Below are 26,475 nucleotides of genomic sequence, written 5' to 3' on the forward strand. Positions count from 1 at the left end.
CAGAGCCCGACGCGGGGCTAGAACTCACGGACCGCGAGATCGTGACCTGGCTGAAGTTGGACGCTTAACTGACTGCGCCACCCAGGCGCCCCTCTTTGCCTATTTCTGATCTGAGTGGGAAAGCTTTAAGTCTCTCCATTTAAGTATAATGTTAACTGCAGAGTTTTGTAAACATTCTTTAAGTTGAGGAAGTTTTCTTCTATTAATTAATTTTTAAAATAATAGTTTTCATTGGTATTCTCTAATGAAAGGAAACACAGAAGAGTATAGTAGTAAAAAGAAGTAGATGTAAAACATTTGTATAAGGCTAGAGTTTGAACTTAAAGTGATTCTCAGAAGAACCTGTCATTCTCATTGGTGGTTTTGTCCCCGTTTGATTCCTGCCTGCTTTGTTGCCTTCCCCTAACCTTTGGTCAGCCTTGTTAGGTGTGTTCACTGTTGTCAAACACCCATCTTTTTCTTACTTTCTGAACTAATTTGAACCATGAACCCTAAATTTTGAGGGATAATGACTTTGATTTTCATGATACATGCTATTCCCCCAAATGTAGTTATGTCCTATATTTATTTTAACTATATTAAACTATGATTTGTTTTGTGGTAAGACTTTGTACAGTCCTGGTACAGAAAATTTTGGATGCCTTGTGTGGCTAAACTAAAGTTAGCTTCTTATAAAAATATCTCTGTTTGGTTTCACTGCTTCATTCAGTGGACTTTTTTTATTCATTTGCTAAATTCTTGAGTGCTTTCCATATGCCACAGTATGTGCTGAGTCCTATGGCTTATGGTGGACAAGACAAAGGATCTCATCATGAAGTAGGCAGAAACATGAGCAGTTAATATTAAGTTCTTGTAAGTACACTGAATATAATTTTCTCGGGGATTTCTCACAGAGGAAGAGGCAGGCATGGACTCTAAACTTGAAGTCAGGTGTAGATTTGGACACTTCCTTATGTGTTACTTCCTACATAACCCCCAAGGTAAGTGTATAAGAGTAGTTTAAAAGGGCAAACTAAGTGAATTGGTCAGGGTGAAATCACAATAAACAGAAACCACTCCAAAAATTTTACACAGAGGGAAATTAAAATAGAGCATTAGTTACTGCATTGCTGGAAGGGCTGAAACCATAACCTAAGCAAGATAAAACAGTCCTGTGATCAGCAAAGGCAGGGAAGCCACCACCACTCCTAGGGCTGTAAGGGCAAAAGAAGGTGGTCTGTTACCACCTTCAACTGAGGGTGACCATTCCTTCTAGCACAATTGAGAATGATGCTAATGACGCTGCCTTGTAGGAGTTGATCACCTATAGGAGACACTGCCTATAGCAAGGCAATTGTGTGTGTGCCAGTGTGCATGTGTGTGTGTGTATGATATATAGATGTGTATAGGTATTTAGAGAGACAGACACTTACCATGTCCCTTCTCCCTGCCCTCTCATCTTCTGCCCACGCCTGCGCTTGCCCAGACCTACCAGGAAGCCAGTCAGCTGGCAGAGGAGCTCAGGAAATAGTTATCCAAGAGAGTGGATCTGAGACCAAATAGGCAAGTGATTGCACTATTTATTGGCCAACAAAAAGCCAGAGGTAGGGGTTTGGAGGTTTTGGGGTGATCACAAGAGGAGGAGGATGTCTGCAGAGATATCAGCATAAGCCAACCACACCACAGGACATGGAGCAGCATGGAATATGCACAGAATCTCAGCCTCATTAAAGTTTCCAGCATGAGTCAGAGGTTGGCAGGAGGGCCCCAAAATGGTTCCTTATGACTGATGGAAGAACTGGCCATTTGCCCCATGGGCAGTGGGAAGACACTCAGGTATTTTCAATAGGCCATCTTTGTGTTTTAAGTCACTTGGACAGTTGTATAGATGCAGGGAATGATTTTGAAGAATGAAAAATGTACTAGTTTTTTGGCCTTTTGTCTTGTTCTTCTCTATTCATTCAAGCAAGAAACAATGAGAGGAAGCTGTAATAAGAAATGGTCAGAAGGATGGTAAGGATAAATAGTTACTTGATGCGATAAGTGAATGTCAGGTGAGGCAGAGACAGGGGACAGGGATGATACCCAAGTCTCTAACCTTTGCCGAGCAGAGGATGATGGTCTCCCGAGTAAGGTTGTTGGAGTTGGAGGCCTGTGCGACATCCAAAGAGGGATATCAAGGAGCAGGAGGCTGTCTGTATATGTAGGGGTCAGTGGTTGCGTAGGAAGCAAACCAAGACTTTGGACCCACAGGGAGCAAAAATACTGGAGCCATAAAGGGCAAAGAGAAAAAATGTCAGACCGGTCCAGTGGTCATTGGATTGAGTATTTAGGAGCTGATCTTGTTCCAAATCATTTCCAGAGGAAAAAAGTAGAAACTCAACTGTGGTCAGTTAAAAAGAAAAGGAGACAGGACAGTGGCAACAGTCAAAGTAGATGCCTCTTTTGAGTTGTTTGGACGAGGGGGCGGGGGGAAAGATGGAACAGAGTCCAAAGCTGAGATGAGCTTTGTTGTGCTAGAGAGGGGAGGATGTGTGTGGTCAGGTGCATACAGCCAGAGATGGGCTTTATCTTTAGAGGATTGAGTAGAGGTAGAGACCCAAGGTCTCAGGGCTGGAGTCAGGCCTGGGGAAGTTCCTAGAATTTTCCACAGCTGCTTGCCAAGGAACTGAGCCTATGTTGCAGAAACAGTGCATTCAGAAGTCCGGCCTTTGGCAAAGAGCCACATAACACCTTCCACTTACAAGCAGAAAGCACCTCCTTGACTGTGTGATTTTAGGACATCAATACAAAACTAGCAGTTGTAAAACACTCTGCCACCTTCAGCCTGGGTTCACAATTTCATTGACACTATGATCACTCCTAGCTATATGTGTAAACAGAAATGCACATATGCATACTAACATAGATGTGTGCACTTGTACATGTGCACGCGCGTGCGCGCGCGCACACACACACACACACACACACACACACACAGCTATATATATTTCATTGTTTCTTGGAAAATCCTTATTAGGAGCCTAAGACTCAGAGCAGATATGCCTCGACAAAGCATTCACGACCCATACGTGATTTAACCCAGGGCTTCTGACGTCAGATTCCTAGGCACAAGCCTTTGTCATTCTCGTAGATTGGCCTAGAGAGTTTCAGATAGAGCGGCACTGGCCCTTCCACTCTACTTCCTAGTTGACCAGGCCTTTCAGCCTCAGACACCTGGGACCTCTTTTCTGGCACCTCTGGTGTTGAGGTGCTAAGTGGGTTTCCTGTGTTCCATAATCATCTTCTTATGGTGGGAGATCCTCTGCTCCCAGTGTTCCATACCCTGATATCATCCTTCTCCAGATTCTGCCCATGGAGCAGAATTCTATCCTGGGCTCTTGCTTTCTATATACAGTAAGGAAAGGCCCACTGGGGTCTTTACACTTACAGACTTTTCCATCAAGGCCTGGTTCTCAAGTTCTCTCATCTTCCTCTGCTACCAAATTTCTTCCAGCATTTGAATCCAGTGTTTCTCCCCATTCCAACTCAAGGCCCTGCCAACCCCCTGCTCTGTGGAGCCATGCAGTCCTTGGAGAATTCCTGATTCAGTTGCATATCAGCTGGAACCAACTGGGCAAGTTTCTCAGGATTACTGAAGCTAATAATACCTTGTAGGTTATTGTGAGAATTTCAGGAGAAAACGTGTGTGAAGGATCCAGCTCAGTGCCAGGCTTAATCAATCTTAGCTCCCTTTCCCCACCCCAGTGGCCCGGAGCTCTTATCCACATTTCCCAGCACTTAGCACACTAATATAATTAGCAACATTAATGTATCTAAAAGGCAATTACCATTTAATTGCTCTGACCCCAACCAGCCTGAAGTTCCATTTCATTCACTTCTAATTTGGAGCTAGGGGTTTTTAGTCATACCCTGGCTGTTCACAAAATCACTGCCTTATCGAGAATTGAAAATAACTTTAGGCAGCCATTGATTACAAGGTAAAAGATTTGGTAATTCTCTCCAGTTTGCTGTATATAAAAATGCAAATATCAATTTGCTCCTGGCCAGTGAAGAAATCAGACAATTTCAAGCAGCAGCTTTCTGTGCCTTAGTGAATTATCCTGCTTGGTTAGATCAGCCCTGCCTTCCAGAAGGCATGCCCTTCCCAATATGCACTATACCAATCTTCGTTGAAATAAATTAGTGCCCTTGTATAGAATCAGACCTAGAATCAAGTTTCAAGCATCTCTTCTTAGAAGACATTTATTTATATTACATACTCAATTTAAAGGAATAAATGCCCTTCCCTCAGCCTGCGAAGTTTGTTTATCTTAGTGCTACTGTGAGAACCTAACGTCCAAATGAAGGCAGCGTGTTTTTTTTTTTTTTTTTTTCTCCTCCTTGGACCCAACCTTGCATAAAGTAACAGCAGTCTCTAATCAAGGGGAACTCGAAGTTCTTTGAGACTTTTGAATCCAAATCTTTAATATTAGAACTGCACATGTGCATTTGAGGAAACCTAGATTGCCCTCAGCCACACGGAAAACATTTACATCTGAACCACTTTACATGTGATTGGGAGTTAAAGTAAAATCTAAGTAACTTTAGCAGTTTGCGATTTGGAAAACAGCCTGGGCCATATAAATTTCCCTTTAGTTCTTTTCTGTTAAATCTTATGCCAAAGTAAATGGAAGCCGTGGAGAACCTTTGAACTCCTCGGTTCTCAGATGACCTCAGTGCAGTTGGATTGGCAGAGCCCATGTTCCATATCCAAAGGAAGATTTTTTCCTTCCCTCCTTGAAGTACACATGTGACAGTTACCTTACTGGGCAGAGGACGCAGGAGTGCGGCCGGGGCCCTCCGTGCTCTGTGCCGTGTTCGTGCCGCTGCGAGATGGGCTTTGTGCTGTCAGAAGCTCACTGCCAAGGCTCTCTGGGATCCCCGGAGTTGACACCCAGGCTTCTTAGCACCTCTGCTTCCTGATTTCGGGCAGCTTTTTCCCTTCTCTTTCCCTTTTGGAAAGAGCTGTTGGAAGCAAGAGGCCTGGAGTGTGGAGCCTGCTTAAGATTCTCTCTCTCCCTCCCCCCTGCTCGTTCTCTCTCTCTCTCTCTCTCTCTTCAAAAAATAAAATAAAATAAAATAGCCCTGCCCACAGGAGCCCCTCTTGTCTGTGAATGTTTTATGCTTGGACTCATGATCACTTTCCTGTCTAATATTTATTTATTAATGATTAATAATTACTTAAATATATTTTATAATGGTATAACATTTTATATGTGTGCACGTATTATATGTGCAATACAACATTATATATATATATAATGGATAAATTTTCATGAGTGCGTTCCTATGACTAGATCATTTTTTGCCTCTTGAAGGCAGGACTATGACAGTGGGTGTTCCTCCCCAGAGTTGAGCACCATGCTGGGAATGGGATGCATTGTCATTAGTGTGAGTGTCTCTCTTCAGCCCTACTGTGTGTAGTTGGCCAAGAAAAGTACTCTCCAGCAGTCAAGACAATAGTCACAAAAGTTAATTTTACCCTCCTTATATTTTAATGTATGTTTTTTCTCTAGTATAGAAATAACTCTAAAGGAAAAAAAATGATTTCTATTTTACCCTGTTGCCCTAATGCAAAGGAACATATTACATGTTTGCTAATCCTTTGAAAGACAATGTTTACGTAACCCTTTATTTTTTTGAGGGAGGGTGGGGGAGGCTTATAAAACATTTTTTTACCCTCAGCTCTGAGAAGTCAATGTTATTTGGCATAAAAATTGTTACTATTTGGCCTGTTTGAGAAATAGCATCACATACACAGTTTCTTTATGTATTATCCCAAAATCAAATTTCAAATTACAATTACAGTCTCATAATTATATTTTGTCTGCTGTTTAGGGTGGTTCTTGCCTGCTCTACAAATTCATTCCAGGCGGTCATTGTGCCTTTGCTTAAAGACGGTCTGGAGTGGGAGGGCTCACCCATGCTGGCAACAGCTTTTTTCTCTTTCAAGTAAGGCAGCAGGAACCGACGTGGAGAGTGTTTAAAGATCTTTATGGATGTCGAAGTATAAGCACCCATAACATGTATCATTGGAGGAGGGAAAAGACCCTTGTGGTCTGAAAATCTGCATGACTTCGTATTATAAACCTGAGGGAACTCTTCTCAAAAGCAGTTCTTTTGGGGGCGCCTGGGTGGCGCAGTCGGTTAAGCGTCCGACTTCAGCCAGGTCACGATCTCGCAGTTCATGAGTTCGAGCCCCGCGTCAGGCTCTGGGCTGATGGCTCAGAGCCTGGAGCCTGTTTCCGATTCTGTGTCTTCCTCTCTCTCTGCCCCTCCCCCGTTCATGCTCTGTCTCTCTCTGTCCCAAAAATAAATAAACGTTGAAAAAAAACACTTTTTTTAAAATAAAATAAAATTAAAAAAAAAAAAGCAGTTCTTTTTAAAAATTTTTTTCAACATTTTTTCTTTATTTTTGGGACAGAGAGAGACAGTGCATGAACAGGGGAGGGGCAGAGAGAGAGGGAGACACAGAATCGGAAACAGGCTCCAGGCTCCGAGCCATCAGCCCAGAGCCTGACGCGGGGCTCAAACTCACGAACTGCGAGATCGTGACCTGGCTGAAGTCGGACGCTTAACCGACTTCGCCACCCAGGCGCCCCTCAAAAGCAGTTCTTTATAGGCTGTATATGTTGGGTATACTTATCGTAAACCATTAGGGGAAGATGGAGAATACTCAACAGAAAATCCATCCTCTGACAGCACAGGTGGAGAGACCTGGCCCACGAACCGGTGGTTTGGGAATCCATCATACCTGCCTTGGATTCCTGTCCCCGTTTTTCAGTAGCTTTGAGCAGTTTACTTTCCAGCCTGGTCTTCTGTTTCCTCATCAGTGAAACGAGAATGATATTAAGTATTAAATGAGATTATATTTATAAAGGAACACACCAACACAGTGTCTGGCTCAAGTCGGTATGAAATAAACGGTAGCCAAAATGAGCATTACTGTTGTGTTATTACCATTATTCTTTTTCATTATTATTATTATTACTAGTATCATGAGAAACACCAGGGTACCTATTTGACTGACTCCAGTTAACACTGAAGTAATAGATATTTAGGGAAGAGCAGCAATGTGGTGTGGGCACTCTTAGACGGCTGTGTGTCTGAATAGCCAACTAGAGATAGGGGGTTTAATAGGAAGTGTCAGCACCCCCAAGCGTCACCTCCCCTGGCGGAAGCTTTCTTACCTAACTACTGCCATAAATCTCTCACGTGTACCCTTCCTGAAAAAGCTAGTGTGTACCAAATACCGATCTTACTGTTACATAAAGTATCTGCTAATTTCATATCTCTCTGGTATATTTTGCTCAGGCCAGTGTTGTCCCAGTATAATGTAGATACAGAGAGCATGTAGTTCACGTCCCTCACCAGAAGCTCTGATTTGTAGCATCTGATAATTTGCATGATGTGTAAATACTCTCCCTCCCTCTCCCAATGCCTAATGCCAAGCTCCCAACGTGAAGCCACTGAACACAGAGTTGGTGAAGTTGAGGCAGGCCGGGTCCAGTACTCCTGAGGTAGCCCAAGGCAGATGGGGCTACGGTATGGAGTGGAATGATTGGCAGCAGAATTTATGAGTAAATACAGTCGAGGGAAAGTAGCTTGTCCCCAGAATGGATCATTGTGATATATTTCGCCGACAGAATTCATCCAGAAAGTGAATTAATGCCAGATTACTTGAGCAGTGTGTTTCGGTGCCATTTTTCTGTCCTTGCTCTGTCACTCTCCAACCATACTTAGGACAGAAATCTTTTCCTAGCCTTCTGTGCTCAGGGTAGTGGGGAGGTCCCCTCATCACTTCCCAATTGTCAGAGTGTTTCTTTAATCAGTAGTTTAGAGATTTGGTCCTGGACGTAATGCCTGTGTTTCTAAAAGTGTCTTCTTCCCTCCCTGCCTTCCTCTCTTCCTTCTTTATTCCCTTCCCTACTTCCTTTGAGAGTATTTTCTGTCATCTCTTTTGTAATGTCAGCAACAACGCCATGAAGTCATCAGAATCAATAATCGTATTCCTGCTTTGTTAAAATGGTAAAGATGCTAGAAAACTGATGTGCTTCATGAACGTGACTTGGTACCGTCACTGGTAACTTGTCATTTTCTTACTTGGAAATCCTCACTGTTATTCGGATATGCTACCTCTTTGATTTGGAGAGGGTCATTTCAATCTCTGGCCCCCTTTCCTTTGCTAACACGTATTTAATTTTCTTCTCTCCCATGGTTGTTGAAAACTATACCACATCGTATCCCGGAAATTGCATTACAGTAGCTATAAATAGATTTCTGAGAATTTTTAATTAGGTGGTGATACCTAGAACTTCTGCAATCTCGTTATATCCCCGGAGATGATAAAACAAATTCCTCTTGGGAAGCTGTTGTGTTTTCCGCCACCCATCGCTGGAGCAAGCAGGACTCTGTCACAGACCATCTCAGAATTGTCCGGATGATACCAGTTCGTGTTCTACCCTTAATCAGTGTTGTCAACATAGTGGATCAAAAAACCCAGGTCTCCTCACTAAAAAGTCCTCCAAATGCCTAAGGACTTCAGCTTTGAGGAGGAGACATTTGAGAGGACCAGGTTGCTATTTACCATGAAGCCATCTGCAGACGTCCTTGAGATCACCGCTTGTGCCGTTCTAATCCTTGTGAGCGTTGTCGGAAACGTGTGTTTATTTTTTTCTACAAGGAGATGTAGCCCTGGCCGGTTACAGACATCCCATCTTCTGATGTTCAGCCTTTTATTCGTCCACCTCGTTAAAAACGCAGTGGTGAATGTCATGAAAATTGTTTATTCTTCTGGTTTCGTGTTGGATTCAGCTGGCTGCAGAGTCCTGCACTTCACGGCAAGCCTGACCACTTCCCTGGCCATCTGGTTCATGTTACACTTTGCCTTGTCCTACCACCGGAAGCTTTACCAGACTGTCCACCCCTCGAGTGAGTCTGCCAATCTGGAAAATCAGAAGCGTTCTTTGAAGGTGGTGTCCGTGCTTTGGGTGGCTGGTGTGGCAGTATACATCCCCGTTTTGCTTTATACCAGAAAATCCGAACACCGGAGTGCAGGAAATGATACAGACCCCTTGTCTCCCAACAGGATTTACGTGGATTGTCTCACAGACTTTGGAAACAAGCAGGTAGCCTTTTACTATGGGAAAGTATTTTTGGTTCTGATTGATACCCTTCCTTTAGCCACCTTAGTCTTTGTCTGCTTCTGGATGTCTTTCCTCCTCTTGGAAAGAAAGAAAATGACATATGGCGACATCTGGATTGGAGATGATGATTCAGAAACTGAAATCCTTAGAGGGGCCAAGTTCAGTATTTTATTAATGTGGCTGATCACTCCACTTTGGATTTCTCACTTTATCTTAGTCTATTTCTTGAAAGACTTGGCAGCCTGTGTCTTTTTTCCAGCTGTTCTCACAGCACTCTCTTCAGGTTTCTCGGCTCTCAGTCCTTTCCCTCTTATGTTGGTGAATTACAAAATGAAGTTGGTGTCCCTCTGTGGTCCCAAAGAGGAAGAGCCCACACCACAGCCTGCAAAGGTTACCCTTCCTCCATATGCTTAATGGAAAAGAACTCAGTTGTTTTTTTTTTTTTTTTTTTATTACGTTTTTATTTTGATTCCAGTATAGTTAACGTATAGTGTTGTACTGCTTTCAGCTGTACTGTGTAGTGATTCAGCGTTCCATACATCACCCGGTGCTCATCACAAGTGCCGTCCTTAATCGCCATCATCTATTCCCCCACCCACTTCCCCTCTGGTAACCATCGGTTTAAAACACTCAGTTTTGGGGCGCCTGGGTGGCGCAGTCGGTTAAGTGTCCGACTTCAGCCAGGTCACGATCTCGCGGTCCGTGAGTTCGAGCCCCGCGTCGGGCTCTGGGCTGATGGCTCGGAGCCTGGAGCCTGTTTCCGATTCTGTGTCTCCCTCTCTCTCTGCCCCTCCCCCGTTCATGCTCTGTCTCTCTCTGTCCCAAAAAAATAAATAAACGTTAAAAAAAGAAAAAATTTTAAAACACTCAGTTTTGGGGCACCTGGGTGGCTCAGTCCATTTAGGCGTTTGAGGTTCATGATCTTACGGTTCGTGCGTTGGGGCTCCGCGTTAGGCTCTGTGTTCACAGAGCGGAACCTCCTTGGGATCCTTTTTCTCCCTCTTCCTGCCCCTCCCCCACTCTCTCTTACTCTCTCAAAATAAGTTAAAAAACATTTTTAAAAATCTTTAAAAAAGCTAAAACACTCAGTTTTAATAGCGGGGAAGCAGGCCCCAGTCCTAGAAGGTGCAGCCGAGGCTTCCCTAGCCCTCATCCTAGACAGTTTCTGCAAGGGGGCTTAAAGACCCCCTTCTCCCCGAAATCAGAGCTCTGAGGGAAATGGTAAGAAGATACGCAAACACTTACTTATTAGAAGCTGAAGAAAAATAGGCATCATAACATTTGTCCTTTGGGACAATGCCAAGATTTTGAATATAGAAATTCTAGAGTGACTCAACAAAGGAACATAGTCTGGAAATAAACTCATTGTAAAAATTAATATATAAAGTATGTACTCTCTGCAAGGCGTTGCATTCAAAAACAGCATACTGTTGGGGCGCCTGGGTGGCCCCTTTCGTTAAATGTCTAACTTTGGCTCAGGTCATGATCTCAAGGTTGGTGGGTTCGAGCCCTACATCGGGCTCTGTGCTGACAGCTCAGAGCCTGGAGCCTGCTTCACATTCTGTGTCTCCCTCTGTCTCTGCCCCTCCCCTGCTCACACTCTGTCTCTCTCTCTCTCTCTCTCTCAAAAATAAATAAACGTTAAAAATGTTTTTAATAAAAAAAACAAAAACAAAAACGGCATATTATTGACACTGAGGATGATACTTCCTAGCGGAATTCCTGAAGGTGCTTGACAGTAATCTCGTGTTTTCATCTCGTGTTTTTCTTAACATGCTTTGCCACGTATTGAAAATCATTAGTTAAGCATGCAGCGTTCAGTTTTTGCACTTTTAGTCATAGTACCTCATCTCAGCAGGAAACAGACTGTGTTCATTTTCCTTTCTCTAAGTGTCTTCAGTAAATTAGGGATAGTTGAAAGCATTGGATCAGAGAATTAGTGCTTGCCAAATCATAGTCTGCGTATATGCACAGACATGCAAATATTTGGTTGCTGAGCCTACCATGCTTGCTTAATTGCCTACATATCAGAGAGTACTCTTCTTCAGGAAAAAAAAAAACATTTATTTTATGGAGAGTTTATTTCCTCTTTTGGTTATTAAATTGGTACATTCTAATTGGAAGAATTGATAAAATCTTCCCAATAATCTGATTTCTGGACTTGGAGTCAATAAAAATAAGCATATTATAAACATGATTAAAAATACATGGCCAGGATTTTATTTTTCGCAGTTAGCCAGGATAGCCACTTGGACTGCTTCAGATTCAATGAGTAATTATTTTAAATATCTTCTAATGCATACATATTGTATAAGCATGGAATTTTACACTAATTCTCATTAGATTTTTACATTTTTTTCATTCTCCTCCTTTATTAGTAGACCTGGGATTTATAATACTGTAGTTCTAGTGACTGGATATCCCTATATTGAGATTCTTGCTCTAAAAAGGCTGCGTCTAAAATTATAAACCTGGATCTCATTAACAGGAGAAACTTAGAACATCTTTGTGGCCATAAAGTGCTATGGAGAAGAGAAATTTTAAAGTAACCAAGGCCTAAATTTTGTAGAGTTTCATAGGCCGGCATCTGTCCCTTGTATAGCAGTGGGAATTAAAACATACATACACACACACACACACACACACACACACACACACAGGCTTAAGACCTCGTAGTTTTCTGGGTGGTCTTCATGGGAAATGCTTACTGGAGTCCACGGAGGCAGTTTAATCAGAAGGGCACTCGGCATGGATCCTGTATAATGAAGTTTACATCTGTGGAGGTGGGGGAGTGGGGAAGAGGTCACCATCTTTTAATTAAGTGCAGATGTAGCCAGGGCTGGGATGAGCCATTGATCTTAGGTAGCAGTTCACAAATGTGGTTCTGGGACCAGCAGAATCAGCGTTGCCCAGGAACTTGTTAGAAATGTAAATTCCCAGGCCTCCCACCCAGGCCTTTTGAATCAGAAACTCTTGGGGCTGGATCCAGAAACCTGCTTTAATAAGCCTTCTAGATCATTCTCATGTGGGCTGAACTTTGAGAACACTGGTCTTGCTTGGTAGTTTAATCTTTACACACACTGAAAGGTAGGAGAAGGAAGCCAAGATAACAGGCCTGATGTAGTCCGTAATGCTTTCTGTGCATAGTGCTGTTGCGTCTACTCCTGTCTAAAAGGGAATCGAGATTGTCATATGTGTTCCATACATTCTCGATAATAATTGCCAAGCAAATCCACTCTAGAAATCAAACAATCTTTGCAAAATCAAGAGTAAAGCATGACCACTTCAGGTGCGCCAGAAATTTTGGAACTTGGAATTGGATAGTTTCCTGTACATAACTGAGTAGGGGATCCAGTTCCAAAATTATTCCATAGTTCCTTTCCAGAAGCCGGTGCAAGACACGACTGGCTACGGTCCAGGCTCTATCTCCCAGTGCTAGAAATGTTTCCTTTTTCTTCCCAGATATTTTCTTTTTGTTTGGGCCTTATTAGGTCATAGTTTTGTCCTTGTAGAATTGATAAGTTTTCATCTACCACCAAGAGTAAATCATATTCTCAGTGAATGAACAACATTCCAATTCCCTTTTAAAAATTATTTTTCTCTTTAACTCTCTCTCAACCTCCATAAGTCATTCACATTCCTTGTGGGATCAGGGTGGCAGATGAGACAGGGCTGTCATGGAAGGACCCTGGAGAGGGGTCGGAGATGGTCAGGACTGTCCTGAGATCCTGGTTTGATTTCAGGGGGGTTCCCACTGCCGTATCAGCCCACACAGAATCTTCGTGTTAGGAGATCTTCTGTTCCTCCTTCCAAATGCAGGATTCCCATCTTTGGCTCCTGGAGGATCCTTCCCAACTTCTAGATGAACAGTTTCTTGCTGGTGTGGTTATGATCTCAAAAAGCAGCCCATTCCACTTAAGCCCATTGCAGTCGCCATTGGTAAGAAGTCTTCTGAAATGGGTGTTTCTGAAACTTCCTCTAAGATCTGCCCTTGGAGTCGAATCTTCCTTTTACGTGGTGGCTCTTTATAAAATTATGAGAGGGAGAGGATATTCTCTTCTCCAGCTTAGATATTTCCTTAGCGTTGCCACATGAGACTGAGTTTTCCGACCACCGGCTGTCTTGACCTCCTTATTCTGTCTCAGGACATAACAGCTTGCCTCTGGCCTTCTTAAAAGTGGCATGTAGAACCGAATATGTTATCACTTTCTTGTGTTTATGTGTGTGTTACTATTTTTTCTATTATACATTGTCTTGGGCAGCTAATATAAGCATAGATTTCTCTCCTTCCTCTTTCCAGAAAGAATTTCAAATATTAAATTTCTTTTTATAATATTTATTTACTTTGAGAGATAGAGAGTAGGGGAGGGGCAGAAAGAGAGGGAAAGAGAATCTGAAGCAGGCTCCGCGCTGTCAGTGCAGAGACTGATGCGGGGCTCGATCTCACAAACCATGAGATCATGACCGGAGCTGAAACCAAGAGTCAGAAGTTCAACCAACTAAGCTACCCAGGTGCCCCATCAAATATTAAATTTATGTTAAATCTCTCTCTCTCTCTCTCTCTGTCACACACACATGCGCGCGCGCGCGCGCACACACACACACACACACACACACACACACAGATTTAAAAGTGCCTCTAGGCTTAAAAACTAAGGTCTTATCAAGCTCTTAGGTTCTAGTGTAAGTTCATTGTCAGCCTTTAGATTTCAGAAATAATGAAATGATCCCCCAAATTATTTGCAAGAATTTTGAACTATAAGCTAATGCTCAAAACTACAAAAAGACCAATCTTTATGAAGATTTGTCAGAGCAGCCCTGACCTCTGGAGTTTCTCCAGAGTGAGATTCTCCAATATCTTACCTAGCCTTTTGAATAAGACATAAGGAAGGATCACCATAATCGTTTCCTTTGAAGACGAAGTCAAAGTATTAAACCAACTAGCTATGCAATGTAATGTTTTATGGACCAGTTCAGGGATCTCTTTGGGTAAGGGATGGTAGGTGGAAAAAGATCTGTACCCTTTTCTCTCATGATGATGATCATGCCTGCTATTTTTTCTATTTAGACTCTGCTGGAGAGGAGAAAGGGCAATTTGTTTGGCATTGCAGTTTGTGAGCACCCAAAGTGATACAACTAAGGGCTAAGGATGTGTGGGGAACTCCGACCTAGTTGGTTCAAAGACATGCCCATGTTTCAGAGCAAGCCAGAGGGCAAACTAGGAGAGTCCCAGAATTAGTAGGAAATAGCTTGTCTGAGCTGCCTTTCTCCTACTTAATAGTACTTAATTTTGGCCAAACTATTCTTGTATTTTCCCATCTGTAAAATGGAAAGGATATGATTGCAAACCATCATATATACCCTCTGCCTCCTCACAGAGTTGTAATAAATAAAGTCAGATGTAAAAAAAAATTAAAAGTGACTTGAAAACATCAAATGTCTGGGGCGGCTGGGTGGCTCAGTCAGTTGAGCGTCCAACTTCGGTTCAGGTCGTGATCTCAAGGTTGACAAGTTAGAGCCCCATGTCGGGCTCTGTGCTGACAGCTCAGACTGGAGCCTGCTTCGGATTCTGTGTCTCCCTCCTTCACTCTGACCCTCTCCCACTCACGCTCTGTCTCTGTCTTAAAAATAATTAACATTAAAAAAAAAAGAAAACGTCAAATGTCTGATACAGGCACAGTTTAACACTGCAGTTTTGGCAAACTGGGAAAAGGGAGAAAAGCCAATTGAACATCAACAGCCCCGGCTGTGTGTCTATGAGGCAGTTATAGAACCTCTCTGAGCCTCGATTTCCTTATCTCCACAAAAGAAATTCTAAAGATATTTGTCTTTCAGAGCCTTTATGAAACATAAGTGGGAAAGTAGATGTAGAAGCACCCAGGCCCTGGGTGTAAAGTTTGTTCAGACCGAGCACCAGACCTAGACCCCAGTGCAAAGTTTTGCTTCACTACTGTTCCTGTGGGCAAACAGGAAGTATCAGCAGCCCTCCCCTAGGAGCTAGACCAGCCGGGTCAGTTTGTTATGGTGAAATCTCTTGCTTGATGGCAAACATTCACTTGTATTTTCTCCAAGCATGCCAGAAAATGTAATACTCTAAGAAAATGTGCTGTGTTTACACTCCAGCTTTGGAAATAATCCCCTGACCACCCCAGCTTACCCCTCTGCCCTCCACCCTTCAAGACCCCTTTTTTTTTGGAGCACAGCAGCAGTAGGTGTTCAGTTGGTGTTCTCCATCTTTCTGGAAATTCTGCTCAAGAACTCTCCACCTTTGCCCACGCTGTAATCACTGCCTGGGACACCTACCGCCCCCCCCCCACCCCGCAGTCCTACAGCTCCCCTCACCATTCATACCCTCGTTCCTCAGTGTACAGCTTAGACCTTACCCATCCCAGTCAGACTGCCTCATCTCCAGGGTCTAGGCTGGGTGTCTCAGGATTCCTGTGTATTTATTTCTCTCAACAAGGACTACATTTTCTTGTCAGGAATTGTTTGCTTCTCTGTGTCACCTTGGACTGCGTGCCCTGTACGGGTGTGGAGAACAGTGTATTATTACCCAGAATTTACCTACAGGGATAGTTCATAAATGAAGAAGTGGATGAAATCTCCAGAGCTCATGCTTTCTGCCTTAACCCCTCGTGTATACTTCTTGGCTCTCCTTCAGTTGCCTCTTTCCAGTAGAAATTTCTTGCCTCTATCATTTTTCTCCTTCAAGACTGGGCATTTAGCGACTGCCATGCTTCTGGCCACTGTTGAATCAAAGAGTCAAAGAAACTGAATCCAACATTTGGAATGAGTTGCTTCCTTGCCAACCAAGCTACTGAGCCAAGTGGGGACGACATTTCATATATTTCACTTTTTTCCACCCATGCCTTCCAGTACTTAGTGTATGATTTGGGAGGTGGGGGGGGGAGCTCTTGTTATAATAAAGGAAGTAAGTCCAGTATCGAATGTGCAAGCTTTCAAACTGAAAATGTATCCCAGTACAGATTTGGCTCTGTGTGTGTGTGTGTGCGTGTGTGTGTGTGTGTGTGTGTGTGTGTGTGTGTGTATGCGTGCCTGCACGCGTGTGTGTAGGGATGTAGGCTGCTATGTTTTCCCAAGTACTGGTGAGTTAAAGAGTAAAGAAAGCAACTGTAATGCAAATCGAGTGAGGTTACCTCATCCCCGACAAAGCACTCTGCTCATTTATTTTGACAAGCCCAACTTGGGTTTAATTACCAAGCCTTGTAGCAAACTGGTAAACGGAGCAGTAGTGACTTTGGCAGAAAAGGAGAGATCTGTGTAACGTGAGCCTCCAGAATGAGTCCATGCTGACTCCTTGTAAAATGGAGTGAGGCAATTCATTTTAAGAAGAATTTCGGTAGAGCAGTTTAGGTAACGTGTGACTGTAGTCACAAATCCGTGAGTCTTTTATGAGCCAGGCACACCGGAATGTGTTCATTAAGTCAGGGTAATTTCTCACAGAAATTCTGTTGGCCCTTCCAAGCTTTTTCCACTGATGATGCCATCATCCAACAGACTTTTGGAAGCCTTCATTTTGAATTACTTTTAGAGCCTGTTTTCAAGTCACAACCAAAAAGTTAAAAATATCACCTGAAGATCAGCACAGTACTAGAGTGAGGGAAGGCTTTTTTTTTTTTTTTTTAATAAATTGCTTGCCTTTTATTATCCAGTTGGTCTTAGTTACTTTGAGCTCTTGCCCCAGATTGAGCCTTCCCTCAAAGGAAACAGTTGGACCATCCCTGAGGTCCCCTATGAGAGGGTGACATGGTGTTGATAGACCCATTAGGGCCATGAGCCCCTCTGTACACTTTAATAGGCACTTGGAGGGACTTCTGTTCCGGGCAGATTATCAAAACGCCATGAGAATAGAAAAACTCCTTCCATACATGGTGAACAGTTGGTGCTCAGGATGTTGTTCTTTATCTCCTCTAGCTGAGCAGCCACTCAGAGTTTGGGTGAAGTTTCTCCCACTACTTTTGGGGAAGTAATAAAAGAAGGGGGAAATGTGTCACCAACAGGTTCTGCACAGCCTCCAGGTCCCAGACGCCTAGCCTCGTGTCTCCACATTCTACTATTTCACTTCTTTTTTCCCTCCTGTAAATTTTCCTACGGAAGTTGGTAGCACTCAACCATTAGAACCTGTTTCCTTTACCTTTCTCTGCTCTGTCACTCACTACCTTCCGTCTTCCATCTTTCCCCAGACCTTAAAAAAAACTAAGCACAGAGCCTACCTGCCTCAGTGAGTAACAAACTGAAAGTTGCTGGCATTGATAAAGGGAAATGAAAAGCCCGGCTGAGACTGAAAGGGAATGATTTCAGCCAGTCAACAGTACCCAAGGCGGACGGATCTTGTAAGAGGTGTGTTGGGGCTCTGCTCAGTCGGTTAAGCGTCCAACTCAGGTCATGATCTCACAGTCTCATGAGTTCAAGCCCCACGTCAGGCTCTGTGCTGACAGCGCAGAGCCTCCTTGGGATTCCCTCTCTCCCTCCCCCTCCCCCACTCACATTATCTGTCTCTCTCAAAATAAAGAAATAAACGTAAAAAAAAAAATATTAGGTGTGTGGGGTGAAGGGGGACAGCATTACAAAAGAAAGCCCTTAGGACCTCAGAGAATCTGGGACAGGTGACTGCCGCTTGGAGGGTGAGGACTGATGGGGAGGGGGAACGGAACAAATTTATAAATGACCAGGTTTCGAGATCTCACAGGTGCCCAAGGCCAACTATGATGCATAGCAATAAAAATTTCATGTAAAGGATTTTAAGCTCGACTGCCCTTTCTGGGGAGGCTGAAATATATTTTTCACCTAAGTGCAAACCCACTCTGGTCGGCCCTGCATAAGGTTAGCTCTCTTACATCCAAGCTGCTAGCCTGGCCAGATGGAGGGTGGCCTTGGTTTTGTGTGTGTGTGTGTGTGTGTGTGTGTGTGTGTGTGTGTGTGTGTGTATGTATGTGTTTGCACTTGACACAGCTGGCACCCTTGCCTCTGGTCACAACAGTGAAGTGGCTCCCGTAAATCTCACGAAAATCTCCAACACCGATTTCAACAAAGCAAGAACCCTTCCTTCCTCCGGGGTGAAGTGAAGGAAACACAGTCCCCACCTTGCAACATTTTATGACCTTGGTGGAGGTTTTCTTTCTCTAGACCTTAGAGCAAATGGAGGCTCCACAAAAGTATGAATCGTAACAAGCTGGTAATTTTTTTTTTTTGTAAGAAATTGTTGCTGTTGTGGCATGAGAATTTAAAACAATCTCAGAATACAAATTTGGTCTTGGAATACAAATGAAATAAACATGATTTGTCAGGAGGCACTAACAGAAAGGGGTGGTGATGGTCCTTATTGTTTCATAATGAATTCCTTCCAAGGATCACACATTCAGATGCCCCCAAGGCCAGGCAGGGCTCAGTGAGGAGAGCAGGGGAGCTGGTGAACTGGGGAGCACAAGCCTGTCTCTGAGGCAGCTCAGCTGTAGCCAGTTGTTGTCATGGGGAGTATGGATCCGTGTTGGCCAGAACTTCAGATATTTTTAAAGCAAAGCCAGAAATCCAGAATTTTATGTGAAATCACCCAAGGTCTACAAATTGGCAACTAACTCGGTTTTTTTAAAAAACATTGTTAGAGCCAGACACATCACATCTGTGGGCCAGACTCCACTCACGGGGGCATCCTATGTGTGTCCTCTGTAGCTGTGTATTCCCTTAAAGCATGTGGTCAGGAAAGGGGGCCCACTGCTTTCCACTGTGGGCTGGTGTGTGCGGTGGGACGGTGTCCCTAGAGCAGGATGAGAAAAGCGCCCGCAGCCCAGCTCCGTTTCCTTATCGTGTTGGAAGACTACCCGCAGCCGCTCTAAGCTGACCTCATCCCTTCCCATCTCATCCCCAATTCCTCGGAAGGGAGTGTCCAGCCATGCCAGGTGCCCCGTGGAAGGGCAGATGCAGAGGGCGGGGCAATGTCATGATCCCTTGGGACAACTGTAGCCTCGCTGTCTACTGAAAAGGAGCAATGAATTTTGGAAACATGGCCGGATCGGTGAACCATGGGCATTTCTGCACTTTTACAAACGAGGATGTAACACTTTCAAGGTAGCCCCTGGAAAGAGAGAAGCACTGAAACCAGACAAGAGGAACTGGGAGGTAGAGAAAATAAGGCATCTTAAGGAGATGACTGCATCTGGAAGCCCATTAGGAGTAGAGAAGGGTCCTGGATGCCTTGACCCCTTGATCTGAGTCTGGACCACCCAGCCCATTAAGATAATTATGTGCAGTGGCTGAGGTCTTCCTCTCATGAGCTGGAACTCTTATAACTTGTGTTCTGGCCTACGGAATAGAGAATCTCACTGCTGGGGCGCCTGGGTGGCTCAGTCAGTTAAGCGTCCAACTTCAGCTCAGGTCATGATCTCAAGGTTTGTGAGTTCGAACCCAGAACTGGGGTCTATGCTGTCAGCCCAGAGCCTGCGTTGGATCCTTTGTCTCCCTCTCTCTCTCTCTGCTCCTCCCCCACTCTCTCTCTCTCTCTCAAAAATAAACATTAAAAACAAAAAAAGAATCTCACTACCATCTCCAAGTGTAGTGTAAAGATTGTCTGCTTTAACGTCATGCTTTATATCATCCACTGGCTGTGTCCCATTAGAATGGCTGCACTAGAGTAGATATTGCTCTTTATATCATCAGAACACCTCAAATAGGGGCTCACTGATTACTTGTTAATTTGCTTCGGTAAGACGTGTTCATACGCGTTTTATATGTGGTCTGTATTTCTAGGTACTTAGAGATCCACTGTATCCCTGGCTTTGATGCATGGTTTTCTGCTGCTTCTCCCCATGTATCCACGTTTCTGGTGATATGCTTTTGTCTGTGTGCCGTCCTCACTCCCACTATTATCATGTGTTCACCAAGACCATAGGATTAGAGTCCGTATGTCAACAATTCAACGTGGAGCACAGATGTAGCGAAAAGAAATTAGACTGGAAGAAAGTCTGTTAGCTGACGAGCTAGAATCCAGATAGCCTGGGTTGTCCCAGAATCCACCAGAATGGAAGAGAGTTATTTTGTGTAATTTGCAAGTATGAGTGTGTATATTTTTCTCTGCACATCTTTGTGAGGATTGAAGTGATAGATTTTTGTACAAGCAATTTACTTAAGGACCTCTTTTAAGATTTCTTATAAACATTAAGATTTCTGGATATGTATATATCTATATATACATATATCTGGGATATATATATATAACAAATATTATATTACTAGATATATAAATATATACTAGCAGCATGTATTGTCATTATTTAAAATCCATTATTATTAGGATAATTAACATGATTATTGTGAAATTATTACAATTTTGTTAATAATATTAATATGTAATCTTGATTTGCAATATTATATATGTATATAACAAATACAAATTAATTTTCTTTTCATTTTCATTTTAAACTTTAACGTGATTTCAGAAGAACTTTTAGGGGTACCTGGGTGGCTCAGTCGGTTAAGCATCTGACACTGGCTCAGATCATGATCTCGTGGTTCATGGGTTCGAGCCCCACATCAGGCTCTGTGCTGACAGCTCAGAGCCTGGAACCTGCTTTGAATTCTGTGTCTGCCTCTCTCTCTGCCCCTCCCCCACTCATGCTCGCACTCTCTCTCTCTCTCTCTCTCTTTCAAAAATAAATAAACATTAAAAAAAATTCTCAATGGGTAATCTCATTTGAACATGGTAGTAACATCCTAATCCTTTCTTGGATCAGCTCTGTATCCATTATAATTAAAAATATGTGAAAGGTGCATGAGTGGCTCAGTTGGTTAAGCATTCAATTCTGATTTCAGTCAGGGCAAGATACCAAAGTTCATGGGTTCAAGCCCCGCATCAGGCTCTGCCCTGACAGCACAGAACCTGCTTGGAATCCTCTCTCTCTGCCCCTGCACCTCTCATTCTTTCTCTCTCACACACACAAAATAAATAATAAATAAGAGAATACATAAAACTTATAAATAAGCTTAAATATATGTGTAAAAATGGTTTATGCATGTGGGAAGAGAAGAAGAGGAAATACTGAGAATTAAATCAGCTGATGGTTCTGAGTTATGGATAGCAAGTGATTCCCTCCCCCCCATTTATTGTAATTAAACCATTTGTGTAACTTAAAAACAAACAAAAACAACAACAAGAATGCCTCAAAATGAGAAAGCAATGCCCCCGGAGTAAGAGTTCCCTTTTCAAAAACAGGCATTTTTACACTCTCAGTCTTACACTTAAGAAACCCATTTTTATCAGCCTGGATTTATTTCCACTTTCCAATAATGTATTCCTTAGTCGTCTTATTTCTTTTTTTTTTTTTTCAACGTTTTATTTATTTTTGGGACAGAGAGAGACAGAGCATGAACAGGGGAGGGGCAGAGAGAGAGGGAGACACAGAATCAGAAGCAGGCTCCAGGCTCTGAGCCATCAGCCCAGAGCCCGACGCGGGGCTCGAACTCACGGACTGCGAGATCGTGACCTGGCTGAAGTCGGACGCTTAACCGACTGCGCCACCCAGGTGCCCCAATCGTCTTATTTCTTGATCTCATCAAGATTCCCCTTGATTAGAAAACCAACGAGGGAAAAATTAAATCATTTCCGACGCTCCAGTCTGCGTACCTAAGATAGTTTCTGTGATCCCAAAGACAAGTTCCTGGAAATGCGGTCTTTTTCCATCTCCAAGGCGGCTGTGCGAGAGATGCTGTGCACTAAGGCACCGCCAGGAGATCTATATTTCTGTTCTTGACATCTGTAGGTGCCACTGCCACCGCCAATGGTGATGATGATAAGTGATGGGAAAATGAACTGGGAGGTGATGTATCTTCCTTGACAGATTTAAAGGATTGCCGCGGGCAGCCCCGAAGCAAGTGCTGACTGAGGACATTCTGGTGCCTGCGTGGGTCACCGTGGCACAGACAGGCAAAGCTGTGAAGAGCAGGGAGCAGTGCGCAGACTCTGTGCTTTCCATCTCTGCCTGGATCCTTTTTGTGCTTCGGGGGTGCGGGGGTGGGGGAACTGGACGTTGTACTATAGAGTCTGAAGCATCCGTTGCTGTGGGTTAGTTGGTCTCCGTCGTGTACTTGGGTCATTCCTGTGGGGAGCCGGTATTTACCGCGCCGTGTGCAGCTTCCAAGGCTATGCCCGCAGTAAACAGGGGACTAGGGTGAATATCCTAAGATTTTGAGGCTTTCACCCAGGGTGCGGTAAGTGCTGGTTGTGGGCTGGGTGCCTCCTAATATTGGTCAGCGGGGAAGTGTCTGACCCGAGCTATGGCTCTAGCAAACCCAGGCAAATACAGACCTAGGTGAAACAAAGGACCCTGGCTGCTCCCTGGGGAGCCTGAGGTGCTGTGCTTCCTGCTTCTGGAAAGCCAGGCCTGGGGTAATATCCAAAGAGAGGAAATGAGCTAGCACCCAGTTACCCTACTCATTTTGCTGGTTTAAACAGACCTAGGATTTTTGGTTGTAAAACAGCTAGTAACCCTTTGGCTTTTCTTTTTTGCTTCTGTCTTTTCCAGAGCTTTTATAAACATTTGACTTTACTCAAAATGTGCAAAGAAGAATAATGGAAGCCCCTGAATACCTGGATTTGGATGAAATTGACTTCAGTGATGATATATCTGTAAGTCATACTTCTTGCAAACAATGCTTCAGGAGGCTCTGCCTTTACCTGTAATCTGCGGATCCTGAACTCTTCCAATCGCGTTTAGCAGTTGATGGCAGATGGAATGTGGCTTTGGGGTCCCCTGGACCAAGAAGTGAATCTCACTTAATTGTGTGTATGGCATGGTGTGTGTGGGGGCGGGGTGGGAAAGGCATATGACCTCATTGAGCTCCCCCCTTCCTAATTGTTGTCGAAATTATTCACCAAGAAAATTTGTGAAATGCCTGCAGAGAGCACATGATCAACCCTATCAGTGATAATTCCCTTTATAGGACTGGCTTTACCGCAGCCAGCTTTCTCTGGAGCTCACAAGGACACGACGGCCAAGTTGTTCACTGATGAACAAACAGTAAGAGGAATCCTTCCAGGCACTGTAGGTGTCAAAGCACAGGTTGGATGCTATTGGGGAATACTGAGAGTCATGTGTTGATGAGGACTGGGCCAGCTCCTCTCTGAGGCCCTGTTTAATCCTGTGAAGCTCTGAGCTGATGAACTTCTTCATTGTCAGGAGCCACCACCTTCTTGCTGCCTCCAGCCTATCTCACCGTGGCTCTGAGGGGTCCTCTGTACGCACCCTGCCTAGAAGTGACTGTGACTTATCTCAGGCCACACGGTCATTTCTGCCTCCGAGGCCAGCCAGCAGCCTTGTTGGCTGCTCACAACCCCAGATAAACCGGCTCTCAGAATATGTGATGAGAAGAGTGCTCTTTCTAAACTAGCCATATAACTTTTCTTCCCAGGACCTCCGTGGTCACAATTGCTGACCCTACTTTTCATCACTGTCTCAGGGCATGGAGCTTTGGGTCACCACTAGAAATGGTGTCAAAAAAGATAAGCTTCTTTTCACACACCTCTGGCAAAGTTATTTCTCTACTCCGCTATTCGCTATTCACTTTGAAGTAAAACTTGCATACTGTACGCAAGGGTTGGATTCCTCGGGTGAGTTTGATGAATGATGTGCTTTATACAACCTTGGATGATTCTTGGTGTGCCAGGGAAATGTGAATGCCACCTCTCCCTATTTTAGCTTCCAGACAATCTTTATTAATCCTCATTGAGACCAATGCGAAGTGAGTTTCTTCCTTCCCACCTTATCTTTCTGTCTCTCTCTCTTTTTTAAGTTACTATACTTAAAAGTGTTCAGAACATGGTTCTGTTATAGCATTGACCTTGAGGTATTTTTTTAAGTGTATTTATTTTGAGAGAGAGAGAGAGAGAGAGAGAGAGAGAGAGAGAGAGCAAGAGTGGGGAGAGGACCAGAGAGGGAGAGGGAGAATCCCAAGCAGGCTCCAAGTTCAACACAGAGCCCAACTTGGGGCTCGAGCTCATGAGCACGAGCTCACAACCAGAGCTGAAATCAGGAGTTCAGCAGTCAACCAACTGAGCCACCCAGGCACCCCTCACCTCGAGGTATTTTGAGCCTAGTGGGGAGAAGCAAAGAAAGTAAAGAATAATGTGGGGAGATGTAGGGAGTGTGGAAGCTGTCTTAGAAAGAAAAACATACATTATGATTAGGAGTTCAGAGTAGCTCTCTTAGCTTTGATAATGAAGCAGCATTTAAGGAGCTTGGGGTTTGGAAGGCCCCTGTTGGGCTCCAGCCTTGTTCTGACCTGTGCTGACTGGAGAGCGGTAACTTTGCCTCTCCTAGATACCCACCAACTTTTACTGCTGTGTTGAGGATTGAGTGAAATAATAATATATGTGGAGCACGCAGCTTGGCACACTGTTAAGTTGCCCTTAAAAATGGTAGCTTTTGCTATTATTTCAGTGAATAATAACAATAATATTTATATGGCCAATGGTGAAGAAAGAACTCAAGGGAAAAAACCAGGCATCATGTCAGGACTTTTTTTTTTTTTTTTTTTTTTTTAAATACAATAGAGCATTTGTACTTACAGAAGAATCATCTGGCAACAGCCTATAATTTTGATGAATTAGGGATCTCCACTTGAAAGATAATAAACCACGTTAAGCAATAGCCCACGCTGTTTAGCAAATCAGGATACGGGATTATGTAATAGTCGAGCTCCTACAACTTGACCACTCTGAAACATAAATAAAGATTATCCATCTGTAATTGTGTAACTGCACTCAAACCTTCCCCCACCCCTTTAAAGATGTTCTATTGTTTGGATCTTTAACCTGCATTTAAACTTAAATCAGAGGGGGGAAAAAATGATACTGCGTGGAATGGTTGAAACAATCACGGCTAACATTTGCCCAACACTCACTCTGGGAGAGGCGTTATCTTGCTTAATCCTCACAACAGTCCAGTGAGGCAGGAACTTGTCATGATTTTCATTTTACGGACGAGGACTCTGAAGCATGGAGATGTTACCTAACTTATCCAGGGCCACCCTGCTAGTGGGGAGCCATCTGTCTCTGGGATACCTGCTTCAGGCTACAACACCTGACTGCCTCTCTAAATCTATTACAGTGGTCCTCATCAGGGTTGATTTTACCCACCCCCCAGGGGACCATTTGGCAATGCCTGGAGACATTTTTGGTTGTCATGGCTGGGGAGGTGTCCCCCCTGGCATCTAGTGGATAGAGATCGAGGATGCTTCTGAACAACATAAAGTGCACAGGGATCCCTACAGCATCCCTTACAGCAAAGAGTTACCCGGCCTAAATTATTGGTAGTACTGAGGGCAAGCAATCCTGGTTTTTCTTAAACCACACGAAATTAAAAGAAGCTCTACTTTGGCAACCTCTATAATATGGTAAGTTATTTTATAATACAGTAAAACCTCCGTTTGCAAGCATAATTCATTCTGGAAACATGCTTGTAATCCAAAGCACTCATCTATCAAAGTGAATTTCAAGAGCCATTGGTTCAGCTGTGATCCTGTGACATCCGGCATTGTGTACAACTCGTACTGCGAGAGATCGCTCATTTATCAAGTTAAAATTTATTAGAAATGTTTGCTTCTCTTGCAGAACACTCGCAGGACAAGTTACTCGCAATCCAGGGTTTTACCATAGTTCCATCCGATCCAGGTTCAAGCCCTTACATGTGCCAGAATCGTATTGTTCTTATATAATCACTTCTTGGAGAAAGCAGTGATGACCTCTTCAATATTGAGATGATTGTTCTCAGCCTCTTTAGGTAAACGAGGAGCAGTGAATGTTACAACCGCTTTAAGAGCTAAATGGAGACGATTCCGATGCTGACGTTTAACAAGATGTGTTCAACTTGCTAATTCACTGGCATAAAAAGAATATAGCCTCCCATAAACATGCCTTTGCTTTTAGGATTCCATAACCTCCATCTCTGATGGCGCTTACACCTGTTTCCTGATAAAGTGGCAGGAGTGGGGAAGAAAATGCTCAATACGTTTAAAAAAGGTGCCCAAGTTCACAAGTGTTTTTCTGATTCTCTAGCCGTAGCCCTATTACATCGTCTGAGCTTTCTGTTTCCTGATTTTCCCCTCTGGTCATGAGCCTGGTTCTTGTTTTAATTAAAACACAAGCTCTATATTGGTTCAAAAAAAGCAACTAGAACTTTTTTGCCTTTACCTAATGAGACAAAACCCAGAAGGCAATCAAATTATTTTGAAGTTACCCAGACTCAAAAATAACATTCATCCTTTCCAAAATGCAGGGTTTAAACTAACCTCAGGCTCG

The 26,475-nt window shown here is 43.6% G+C and overlaps 1 protein-coding gene across 5 annotated transcripts in view; it reads left to right on the forward strand.

Moving 5' to 3' along the window:
• SNCAIP (synuclein alpha interacting protein) overlaps positions 1–26,475 on the forward strand; it is a 165,158-nt gene that overhangs the window by 65,927 nt on the left and 72,756 nt on the right. For all 5 annotated transcript variants that reach the window (XM_040444324.1, XM_040444329.1, XM_040444327.1 and 2 more), the window contains exon 2: positions 22,703–22,806. In XM_040444324.1, coding sequence (XP_040300258.1) covers positions 22,750–22,806 — 57 coding nt within the window. In that variant the 5' untranslated portion in view covers positions 22,703–22,749. The remainder of the gene's footprint in view (positions 1–22,702; positions 22,807–26,475) is intronic.

The sequence above is a fragment of the Herpailurus yagouaroundi genome, unplaced genomic scaffold (assembly GCF_014898765.1).
Source record: "Herpailurus yagouaroundi ecotype Mexico unplaced genomic scaffold, PumYag 192, whole genome shotgun sequence".
Lineage (NCBI taxonomy): Eukaryota > Metazoa > Chordata > Mammalia > Carnivora > Felidae > Herpailurus > Herpailurus yagouaroundi.